The following is a 12,266-nucleotide window of genomic DNA, read 5'->3' on the forward strand; positions in this document are numbered from 1 at the left end:
CCGAGGGGACATGAGGGTGCCTGGCTTTTACTCCCAGCCTGGCCACTGACATCCTGTGGGGCCTGTGGGAAGTGACTCAGTTTCCCTCCCAGCCTGCTCTGCTGACAGAGGAACGCCAGGGAATGGGGGGTTGGAGCAGTGGGGGGGGGGGGTTATGGGCAGAGAAGGGAGGGGGAACAGGCAGAGAAAGCTGCAGCCAGGACAGTGGGAGTAGTGGGAGGGGAATAAACAGGAATGGGTGGCTGCACATAGATAACCACAAGTTACCCTTGAACATCTGGGGTACACTGTTTGATTAGCAAGGGGCGTATTTTTACTCTGCCCCTCCTATCACCAGCTGTTGTTTTGAGGACCCCAATTATCATGGTGAGAATGGAACGTAGTTAAGGGTGGAAACCCAAAGTAGGTAATTAGGTGAAGGTTGTTTATGGACGGGTATAAGTAGTCACCACTTAGACAAAGGGGGGTGCTCCATCAACACCTGACTCCGCGGGAGGTGCTGCCGGTTGGACCAGAGGATCCACTGACTCCCTGGCGGGGCCCCTGAAGAAAGCCGCTCCTGTCTAAAGCCTTCTGAGTAACTGCTTAGCTCTCCAGGCTTAGTGAGTGTGAGATGTTGGAGTGAATTTTAGGCTTTGTGTCTAACTAGTATATTTAAAGGAAACCTTGCACATTAACCCTTATTGATCTGTACATCGGGCGTGCCGGGTCTCACTGGTATCCACACTGATCACACAGTGTCCAGGATGAACAACTGGCATCCTTGCTGGGTGGTCACGATCAGCTGGCAGTTTGCACTCACAGACTTATTTGTCCCTAGGCGGCAGGTGCCTCAGTGTACAAATCGATTGGCTGCTGCCCAGGGAATTATTGCTGCCCTGCAGGCAGACGGCGGCTGTGATGGTGCAGAGCGGTGCTATGCAGGACTTTGAACTGTCAGCCCTCTGTTATGTAACGGCTGGGTGGGATAAGAACAGGTCAGATCAGAGCATCAGATCAATCCTTCCCCCTATGCTGCTCTCAGGCAGATAGTAAAACAGCTGGCTGAGGGAGATATGCTGCGGACTACTGCGCCCATGGCTCCTGTGATTATAGAGACCAAGAAAGAGACTGTTGGAGAAGGGGAGGAGGAAACCACCACCCACACTACCACCCAGGTGAACAAGATACTGAGAGCTGAGCAAGCGTAGTCACTGTAAAGCATGCCTTCTTTCTGATAAGAATCACTAACATACTTATTTTGCTTTTCCTCATCAGCGCACCAGCTGGGATACCCCGAAGACTCTTGTTTTTGACGCAGGTGTAATTTTATGTGCTCTGAAAAGAGTTTGTCAGTTTTTTCTTTGAAATGCCAGATTTCGTAGATTTTTTTGCACCACGTACCCCTTCGCTATGGCTGCGTTCAGTTCCACCGTGCACCAAGTCCCCAGGAGGGCCCGTTCCTCGTCAGTGTGGGTGCACGTCTCCCGCTGTTCGGTTTCCGCACAGGTTCGACATAGCGGGAACATGAGTTTGCCACTCACGCTGACAGGCCACAACAGGAAAAAGAGCCCTCGCGGGTGGGGTACGCTTTAACTTTCGCGATTCCAAAATAATTTGTGAGAGGCCCAAATTTGTCACCAACGATATTGGGGTGTCCGACTGGGTATTTTTTGGTTTTGTTTACGAAAGGGTACAGGCTGGTAAAATCATAATAGTGGATTTTTTCACCGGGGTTAGGTTTGTAATACAGACGGATGGCATTAGTCCTACCCCCCAAAAAAAGCATCCCTCGGGACAAGAGGCTGAGGCAACTGTGCTTCGTTTAAGAAATCCGCAAAATCCCTCTCCGTTTCTATCATCACCTCCCATTCGTGTCCCCAAAGAGTCCTGACTACATATCCTAGTCTTTTCAAATAGTCGGTTTTGAGCTGCGTTTTGTAATGAAGGAACCCAAAAGTCATCCCCGTCATAGGGTTCAGGGCTTTTTCATGGTAACAGGTGACGCAACCGTGGAAAAAACACCCATTAAACTCAAAGGCCACGCGTACCCCATCAATGATGGCGTAACCATCTAGAAAGTAGGGGCCTACCTGTAACTCCCCGCCCCGTAACACGTGATGTATTTCTATATTTTCTTTGTGAGCGGTATACAGCAGCCACTGAATAGATGGGGTCGAATATCTCTTTTTCTGCCGGTGATAGTTGTTGGGCGGGAGAAGAGCTATTGTGTTAGACTCTAAAAACAGAAATCTACATGGCCATGCAGACTGATGCTGGAGTTATGTACTGGAAAGGATCTACACGCAATGTCACCTCCACGAATGTGCCAGACCCCCTCTCTACCACGTCTGACTTGGCTGTCATTTTCATGATCTCTTCTCTGTACAGCATACAGGCCTGTCTCAAAAAGTTGACATCCTGCTGACAGTTACACGCGAGCTCTTTCTGCAAGTCAAACGTATTGTTTTGGTGGTCCCGGTACCAGTCGAGAAAGTCTGCTTTCTCCTGGGGCATCATGCTGTTGATGCCATAGTGCTCCACCCCGGGCACAGGTCCCACATAATTTTGGTTTTCTAAAATGTTAAAAAAATGTGGGAAGTACCCTTTGCTGTAAATACACAAAGACACAATAGCTGGATTCTCACAAAAACGTTGTTTATTTAAAAGGCATGCAGCAGCCACCTTGAAACATTTATCATGTATATAAGGCCCACACAGGTCATCTTACAGATAGTCACAAAGCCCCCCCCCGCCCTTTTCAATACTTGTATTTACAGCTAACAAGCCTGATATCGTGTGTAGGGCCCCTCACCATTCTCTAACTTAATCCTTTTTGGATTTCTTACAAATAGCCTGCTTCCTAAGTAAGGCTCTGTAACTTTTTGTGTGGACCAAACGGTCCATATAATGCTCTAAACAGGCATCCTCCGGTTTGGTCATTTTCTTTAGAACACTGCATTGGTCTTGACCAAATTGCACAGCCTTTACCAAAGTCACCCCGTGTGCTAAATGCTCTTGGGTTAAGCAGAGACATTGCATAACATAACTTATGGCCATAACAGAATTCAACAGGCTTTCAAAACATAGTTCAGCACACAGGCCCCAAAGCTTGCAGTTTATATCCTCTGAAGTCATGGTCCCGTTGGCCTGGAGCGTCTATGACACAACCCTCACAATCTTCTAAAAGTTTTTCCCAAAGACAGTGATTAAGGGTAGCAGAAACAGCAACACGTACGATAGCCCGTATGGCTTTTTTACGCTCACGATATGGCACCAGCTCAGTTCATTCCATGCCACGACTCCTCGGGCATCATCCTTGGGGTCATCCTCTTCATCAATTTGTATTGGCGTTGAGCAGAAACAGGCCGGGCCTGGTTCATCTACGCTGTCTGATGCAACCGTGTTTGTGATCACCTGCTGAAAAACAAGAACTGAGGAGCCAAAACAAATTTCGAAGGCCTCTTTGGGGTGGTGAAGGCGTCCATGTTCCCCTCTCGGCGTTTTTCCACGAGCTGTGAACCATGCAGTCTCGAAAACGAGACGCTTTAAAGGCCCCCCAACTTCCGGGGGCTGCGCCGCCCCATTGGTGCACCTTTCCCTTCTGGGACAGCCTAAGCCTGCTCCGCTTGGGGGATGGGGGCGCCCCGCTCCTCCCCGTACCCTTGCTGGGCCAATCCCAGCTCTTGGCGTGAAACACCCGCCAATTGGCAGAGGGGTCACACCGACTGCTCCCAGTCATGTGACCTTCTGGGGTCCAATCCAGTTCTCGGGGCAAAACTCTCTCCCATTGGTGAGGAGCTCTCGGGGGGCGTTCTCGGTGGGCGGTCGCACCACCCGCTTCCAGGCAGGTGCCCCTCTTGAACAGGATGTCATAACCCGAGGAGAAACCGGATGTCGGGTGACTGGATGGTACGGGACTTCCGGTGACTGAGGCGGATAAGGCAGGACTTCCCGTTACGGGACGTTTGATTGAAGGTAGCCCCTTTGTACTACTTGTGTGGAACAGAAGCCTTAGACGAAATTGTCGTTAATTAACTAATTCTTTTCCTTGATTAATATTGCTACAGGGAGCTGGCCCAGGGGCCTGATTCGCTGAGTCAAAACTGCCCCCAAAAGGCAGAAGTTGGAATCTCCCCATTTAATATTTGAACCCTGCTCCCGGCTGCATTCTGGCCATGGAGCCCTGCTTCGAGGTGCCCAGGCCAAATTCCCACTGGCAGGAGGCACAAATGATCCCTCTGCAATGCAAGGAGCCTCAGTGTGTGACATTCAGAGGCTGTGTTCCGGCTGGGCTCCATCGCCCGCATGTTCCTCGTTAATCACTAGTGGCTCAGATATCTCCTCTGTCAGCTCCCGGAGTATTCGAGGATGCGTTTCACCAGGCCCTGGTGACTTGAAGACAGCTAACTTGTCGCATTTTCTCTTATTGTTCTTCTCCCCACCTCATTGAGTAACGGGCCTACCCTGTCCTTGGTCTTCCTCTTGCTTCTAATGTATTTGTAGAATGTTTCTTGTTACCCTTCATGTCTCTAGCTAGTTTAATCTCGGGTTGTGCCTTCGCCTTTCTAATTTTCTCCCTGTGTACTTGTGTTAATTGTTTATATTCATCCTTTGTAATTTGACTAGTTTCTGCTTTTTGTAGGACTCTTTTTTGACTTTCAGATCACGTAAGATCGGCTGGTTCGGCCAGGCTGGTCTCCTGCCAAACCTCCTACCTTCCCTACGCAATGGGATAGCTTATTGCTGTGCCCTTAATAATGTCCTTAACGGTACCAGAGACGTGTGTTTGTGCATGTGTGTGCGCGGCACCCCCGGCGGGAGAGGATGAGTCCTGCTCTCTGTGTGTAACAACTTCCCAAACCAATCGCATGTGACAAGCTGGGCCGGCCATAACCACACAGCTGCTTTGCAGTTTCCATCGGGGCATTTTGTCCACAGCAGCAAATGCTGCCTCTGCTCCATGCAAAAGGAGCAATGGCTTTAACGCAGCCTAATTAGTCGATGTAATTGCTAAAGACAACAACCAGCGGTACACACACACACACAGCGTCAGTGTAAGGTACCATCTAATTACAGAGATATTCGTAGAATCACAGAATCATAGAATATTAGAGTTGGAAAGGACCTCAGGAGGTATCTAGTCCAACCCCCTGCTCAAAGCAGGGCCAACCCAAACTAAATCATCCCAGCCAGGGCTTTGTCAAGCCGGGACTTAAAAACCTCTAAGGATGGAGATTCCACCACCTCCCTAGGTAACCCATTCCAGTGCTTCACCACCCTCCTAGGGAAAAACTTTTCCTAATATCCAACCTAGACCTCCCCCACTGCAACTTGAGACCGTTGCTCCTTGTTCTGTCATCTGCCACCACTGAGAACAGCCTAGCTCCATCCTCCCTGGAACCCCCTTTCAGGTAGTTAAAGGCTGCTATCAAATCCCCCTCATTCTTCTCTTCTGCAGACTAAACAAGCCTAGTTCCCTCAGCCTCTCCTCATAAGTCTTGTGCTCCAGCCCCTAATCATTTTTGTTGCCCTCCGCTGGACTCTCTCCAACTTGTCCACATCCTTTTTGTAGTGGGGGGCCCAAAACTGGACACAATACTCCAAATGCGGCCTCACCAGTGCCGAATAGAGGGGAATAATCACTTCCCGTGATCTGCTGGCAATGCTCCTACTAATGCAGCCCAATATGCTATTAGCCTTCTTGGCAACCAGGGCACACTGCTGACTCATATCCAGCTTCTTCTCCACTGTAACCCCCAGGTCCTTTCCTGCAGAACTGCTGCTTAGCTCGTCGGTCCCCAGTCTGTAGCTGTGCATGGGATTCTTCCTTCCTATTTGCAGGACTCTGCACTTGTCCCTTATATTTGTTCTTTCCTTGCCTGTACAAAGCCACCTCTCTGTCTCAGCCCTTGGTGCTCGGCTCTGTTGTGTCTGAATACAAGATATAAACTCTCTCTGGCCTGCCAGTGGCAGTTACTCAGACGATGCCAGGCTGAAATCCCTCTGAACTGGGCCTGCACTTGAAGCAGTAGCTGGTGAATGCGCGATGAAATGGGGACAGTGCTGAATTTGGGGAAAACAACTCACCAATGCCAGGCCATGTCGAAAGCAGGAGGCTCCTGCCCCAATGTTGACTCAGGACCATTTCAGAATGCAGTTTCTATGTCACCGCACACACAAGAGATTTACAGGTAACGCAGAAAACAGACCTGGAACAACATGCTCAAGGTTCGGTGCGGCCCCGTGAACAGCAGAAATCTGAATGTCTGATGTCGTTGTTATTGCTGGGACCTTTGTCTGCAGGACACAGTTAAACACACACACAGCACCCTCGGCTATGCAAAGTCCCTCGCGGTGCGGCTTGGATTTCTCAGTGTTGTCAAGTATCCCAGAGGTGTATTTTTGTTACAGTTTTATTGTAAATAATAAAGAAAAGCGAAAATCAAACCATGCAGCAGAGAAGAGGAAAAGGGAAGAAAAATCTAACATCCGTGCTGGGGTCCCAGGGCTGGAATAACAGGGAGGCGGCTGGTGAGGTTTAAGGGGCATCAGCAGAGCTGGGTGAGTATTGGGAAGAGAAGTGAAGCCCAGAGCTGGGGTGGCAAGGGACTGCGGGTCATGGGGACAAGGCAGTCGGGCCGGGGTGGCTGGGAACAGGGTTGGAACGTTCCATGCTGCAGTTTTCTCCATCCCACAGTTTTATCTGCACCCCATAACATTTCGCGCCTCTTTACAAAAGCCCTGCACACCCGCGCCTCCGCCATCGCTGTGAGAAGCCTGGATCCCGCACAGCTCTGCACTATCGGGGTGAGCATCTCATCCTGCAGTCATTGCACAGGCAGCAGAGCAGCCGCGGGGGAGAAGCTAGTGGCCATCGCTGCGTGGAAGCTGGCAATGGCAGATGGCTGCTGATCTGTCAGGAATCACTTTGGAGTTGGGAAATCCACCGGGGGCTGCGGTGCTGCACGTGTGCTGGGCCGTTAATCACAATCCTGCTACAGAGGACTGGGACTCTGGGCAATGTGCAGGACAGCGTGGATGGTTCTGCCGCAGTGGGGTTCCCCAACTGCAGTGGGGCGAGGGATGGGAAGCACTGCCCTGTTTTGACACCACACTACTTTGCCAGAGATTACGTCAACAGAAAGGGCATTTTTTCTATGGAACTGCAAGTGCTGGTGGATCACCAGGGACGTGTTACCAACACCTGCGTGGGCTGCTCAGGGAAGGTGCATGACGCACGCATCTTTAAGAAGCCAGGCCTGTTCAGAAAGCTGCAAGCAGGGACTTTCTTTCCATAGCAGAGGATTGCCATTGGGGAGGTTGAAATGCCAAGAGTGATCCTGGGAGACCCAGCCTACCCCTCACTCCCGTGGCTCATGAAGCTGTACAACGGCTGCCACCACCACAGCAGCAAGGAGAGCATCAGCTAAGGACTCAGCAGGTGCAGAATGACAGCTGAATGGGCCTCTGGCCGTCTGAAAGGCCGCTGGCGCTGTCTACTCATGAGATTAGATCTGAGTTAAAAATATATCCCAATGGTTATAGCTCCCTGCACTGTGCTTCGTGATATCTGCGAAGCAAAGGGCGAGAAGGTTCCCCCGGGGCAGAGGTGGAATGGCTGTCTGCTGATTTTGAGCAGCCAGATACCAGGGCAATATGAAGAGCTCAAAGGGGAGCTATACGTCTCAGGGAGGCTTTGAAAGCCCATTTTAATACTGATCCACAGGGATGTGTGTTGCTGTAGCATGCTCGTCCTGGCATTGGTTTTTTGCACCCTGGTAAGCCCTTGCGATGACTGCTCTGTGTGTAGCACTATCACACTGCAAATGCATCTCTTGCTATTATCTGTGAATGAGTCAGCCCCTGCCAGCGTGTGCTGTGAACTCATAAAGATGAATTAAGTTTCCATAAATAGATTTTTATTCCAAACCCAGGCAAACAGACATATTTGTAACTGAATGAAACTTTATCAATACAGGGGAAAGAACCTTTGAAGGGGAAAAAACAGCCACGTTTCATTTACAAACACATCCACCAAGCATGTCTCTCACGGCTCAGTTTAGGAGCGGCTGTGATCGTCTGTACTCTGCTCTAGGGTGGAGTGGGAGGGGTCGTGTGGCGCTCCCCAGCAAACCCTCCGGTGCCAAAGGATTTAGGTGCCTACAGGATTCAGCAGCAGCTGAGCAGGGTTTTGTTTATGCCAGCAGGGCCTGACCCCGGGACTGAGGGGTGCACGCTCCAAGGAGTGAAGTTGCTAACTCCTAAAGAAATCAAAGAGCAGGGAGTTGGACTGGTGACTATGTGAATCTAGCCCCCAGGAATGGCCTATGGGACTTGGGCACCTCATTCCCTTAGGCCTCTTTGAATATGTCAGCCCCTCTGAATAGCAAAACAAGACACATCTCTCTCTCTCTCTCTCTCTCCCTCTCTTGAGTTGGAAGATCCTCTTGGTCCTGTCTGAGACACATGCTTGGCTTGTGCTACGCCCTTTGTGCTCAGGAGAGCTCCCTGTGCTGTGGTGCCTGGATGGACATAAACAGGGCTAGCGGCCGCTCCAAGGTCTGTTTGTTTGGTGGGGCCACTAACCCAGGACATTGACTTTTCCTGCACTGGTTTCACAACGCTGCTGGTTCCGTGTTGTTAGCTGAGCCCGGGAACCCCTCCTCTCACACCGAGGTCTATATAATGGGCAGGAGCAAGGGGACGGCGTCAGCTCTGCAGACAGCTCATCTATTCCCCAAGGGACGGGAGCTGAGGACAAGGACTTTGGCCGGGAGGGCACCAGAGCACGGTTGGTTGCTGATCTGATCCGAATCTTCCAGCTGGAGATTGCACAGGTTTAGGCAGAGGGGATGGCGGCTCAGTTAATTGGCTGCGGGAGGGCAAAATGTCCGGTGGGCAGGGCTGGTGCCACTGGGTGCTTGGGTCCTGTTCCCAGCTGGGGGAGGAGAAGACAGTTGAGTAATTAGAGGGGGTCTGGGAGTGGACACCTGCGTTCTAGCCACTGCTCTGGAATGGGAGTGGGGTCTAGTAGGTAGAGCAGGAACCCCCCAGGGGAGAATCTCTCTTTAGTTTGGGGCTTAATCCAATTTAGTCAGGACTCCTGGGTTCTATCCCTGCCTCTGGGAGGGGAGTGGGGTCTGGTGGTTAGAGTGGGGGGGCTGAGAGCCAGGACTCCTGGATTCTATCCCCAGTTCTGGGAAGAGAGTGGGGGCCGGTAGCAAAAAACATGTCACGTGGAGATCCCAGCACGGGCGGGAGTTTCCAGCAGTTCAACTCTCCCCCCAGAGCTGCAGAGTTTGGAAATGAAATGCAGGGCAGTGGGGTTGGCTCAGTTCATGCAGAGGCAGGTCCTGGCCGGCTGGGTGCAGAGGACACAACCGCCATGGGGCGACATTCAGCCCCCTGCACTGTGCACAGCTGGGGTGAGCGTCCGACCAGCACCACTCGGGTCCCCTGCGGGATACTCAGAATCCACAGGAGCCAAGCGCGTGAGCGGCTGCTGCTGTCAGACTGTGGCTGGGATTTACAAAGGGGCCCATGGGAGTTAGGCACCCAGATGACGAGGGGAGCGGGGTACTGAGCTCCCTCGGGCCACGTTGAAGATCCCAGTCACGTACAGTCCCAGGGATGCTGATGGGCCCACGCCCCAGCTGTGGTTGTGTCGCACTGTGGGCTCAGACTGCAATCTGCAAGGGGCTCCCTGGGCATGGGGCTGGGAGGGGCTGAGCGGGTGCAGGTCCCCTCCGTGACGTGTCCATCCCTCCATCCTGTCCGCCCCACTGCAGGGCCTTCCCGCGGCAGAGGCGCCATGGCCTGGAGAGGACCCCACCCGATGCTGCTGCTGGTCCTGCTGGCCACGTGGCTGTCTCTGGCCTGGGGGGAGACCCGCTTTGGGAAGTTCAAGAGGCAGCACGTCGCTGACCCAAGGCCCGACTACCAGAACAACAGATATCTGAACAACAGCACTTACTGCAACGATATGATGCAGCGCCAGAGCATGACCTCGCCCGTCTGCAAGTTCACCAACACCTTCATCCATGTCGACAACGTCAACCCCGTCACCGACGTTTGCGGCTCTAGGGGGACCCCTGCGCATGGCAACCTGCGAGACAGCAACGCCCGCTTTCCCCTCACCACCTGCAAACACCAGGGGAAAACGCAGAGACCGCCTTGCAAATACTCTGAAACAACCAGCACCCAACGCATCCGCATCGCCTGTGATAAGGAGGGGGACCCGGTGCACTACGAGAAATCGATACAGTCTGTGCCCGGGGCATAGCACGGCCAGCCCGTCGCACCCCCACCGCCCGCTGCTCCCCCCGTGCCCGTCATACAGCATAGCCCCCCTTCCCCGCCCCCACCCGCTGCTGCCCCAGGGCTGTCGCTGGGCTGTTCTTTCGCTGCTCCCTGCAATAAAACACACGACTGCAAAGGCAGCGCGGCCGGGTGTGTGTCTGTGCCAGCCTGGGTGCAGAGAAATGAGCCGTTTCTCTCTCTCTCGGGGTCTCTTTCCCCTGCTGCAAACACCCCGCAGCCGAAGGACCACGCCGGGGGTGCTGGAGAATGATTTACAAAGTTTTTTTCTCTTTTAAGGTGCCCCCCCCACGCTCTGCTGGCCCAGGAGGGTGGGGCTGGAAGTTCCTGCCACAGGTGACACGCGGGGGGGTCACGTAGGCCCCTCTTTACCTGGCCCCCCCCCCAGTATCAGCAGATACGAGTCGTCTGCGTCAGAGGCTGGTTCCCCTTTGCACCATTCCCCAGGGTGGGGTGGATTCTCCATTGCTAACGCTGCCGGGATGATTTGCTGAGAGCCCCGCGTGGGGCAGGGCTGCGGGGCCGGTGTGCGACCCAGGACGTCCCTTCTGGCCTTGCCATCCATGGATCTAGGGCGCACGGGCTCCAATCCGGCCCCAGGGCAGGGCCGGCTGAGGGAACCAGGGGTGGTGGCAGGGCTGGCATAGGGGGCACTTCCCCTTTGGGGGGCCGGTTCCAGTCCTGCCCCATGGCAAGGGGTCTTGCTGGCTGTGAAGGGGGCTGTAGCAGACAAGGGTTTTCAGCTGAGGGCTGGCACATCCGCTTGCAGCCACAGTCCCCGGGGGGCTGGAAGGGTCCCCATGCCCCACGGCCACCTATGGGGCTCTGTGCCAGAGGGGTCTGCAGTGCAGAGCAGAGCTGGTCTCTCCTACCCCTGCCCCGTCACCCTGCTCTGCTGCTGCCCGTACAGCAGCATTGCTTCCGCCATCAGGCGCCCCGTGGCGGTCATACAGCACGCGGCGTCCGTCAGTCCGGCTGCCTCCCAGGGGACATGAGGGCGCCCGGCTTTTACTCCCAGCCCGGCCGCTGACATCCTGTGGGGCCTGGGGGACGTGACTCAGAGGACACTGACAGAGGAACGCCAGGGAATGGGGGGTTGGAGGGGGGGGGGGGGGGATTAGGGGCAGAGAAGGGAGGGGGAACAGGGAGAGAAAGCTGCAGCCAGGACAGGGGAGTAGTGGGAGGGGAATAAACAGGAATGGGTGGCTGCACATAGATAACCACAAGTTACCCTTGAACGTCTGGGGTACACTGTTTGATTAGCAAGGGGCGTATTTTTACTCTGCCCCTCCTATCACCAGCTGTTGTTTTGAGGACCCCAAGCACCAGCTGATACCCCGAAGACTCTTGTTTTTGACGCAGGTGTAATTTTATGTGCTCTGAAAAGAGTTTGTTAGTTTTTTCTTTGAAATGCCAGATTTAGTAGATTTTTTCCAGCACGTACCCCTTCGCTATGGCTGCGTTCAGTTCCACCGTGCACCAAGTCCCCAGGAGGGCCCGTTCCTCGTCAGTGTGGGTGCACGTCTCCCGCTGTTCGGTTTCCGCACAGGTTCGACATAGCGGGAACATGAGTTTGCCACTCACGCTGACAGGCCACAACAGGAAAAAGAGCCCTCGCGGGTGGGGCACGCTTTAACTTTCGCGATTCCAAAATAATTTGTGAGAGGCCCAAATTTGTCACCAACGATATTGGGGTGTCCGACTGGGTATTTTTTGGTTTTGTTTACGAAAGGGTACAGGCTGGTAAAATCATAATAGTGGATTTTTTCACCGGGGTTAGGTTTGTAATACAGACGGATGGCATTAGTCCTACCCCCCAAAAAAAGCATCCCTCGGGACAAGAGGCTGAGGCAATTGTGCTTCGTTTAAGAAATCTGCAAAATCCCTCCCCGTTTCTATCATCACCTCCCATTCATGTCCCCAAAGAGTCCTGACTACATATCCTAGTCTTTTCAAATAGTCGGTTT

At 53.2% G+C, this 12,266-nt stretch overlaps 1 protein-coding gene across 1 annotated transcript; it reads left to right on the forward strand.

The window, feature by feature from the left end:
- The first annotated feature begins 9,793 nt into the window (after positions 1 to 9,793).
- On the forward strand, positions 9,794 to 10,264 carry LOC137145742 (ribonuclease-like). The gene has a single exon (XM_067536676.1). It carries the CDS (start codon positions 9,794 to 9,796, stop codon positions 10,262 to 10,264), a length of 471 nt encoding a protein of 156 aa, XP_067392777.1.
- The last annotated feature ends 2,002 nt before the right edge of the window (positions 10,265 to 12,266 follow it).

Source organism: Emydura macquarii, unplaced genomic scaffold (genome assembly GCF_026122565.2).
Source record: "Emydura macquarii macquarii isolate MOO-44397 ecotype Brisbane River unplaced genomic scaffold, CSIRO-AGI_Emac_v2 contig_3609, whole genome shotgun sequence".
Taxonomy (NCBI): Eukaryota; Metazoa; Chordata; order Testudines; family Chelidae; genus Emydura; species Emydura macquarii.

What these genes read in the sequence shown, in the direction of transcription:
- LOC137145742 (XM_067536676.1), top strand. Translation starts at nt 9,794, where the DNA reads ATGGCCTGGAGAGGACCCCACCCGATGCTGCTGCTGGTCCTGCTGGCC.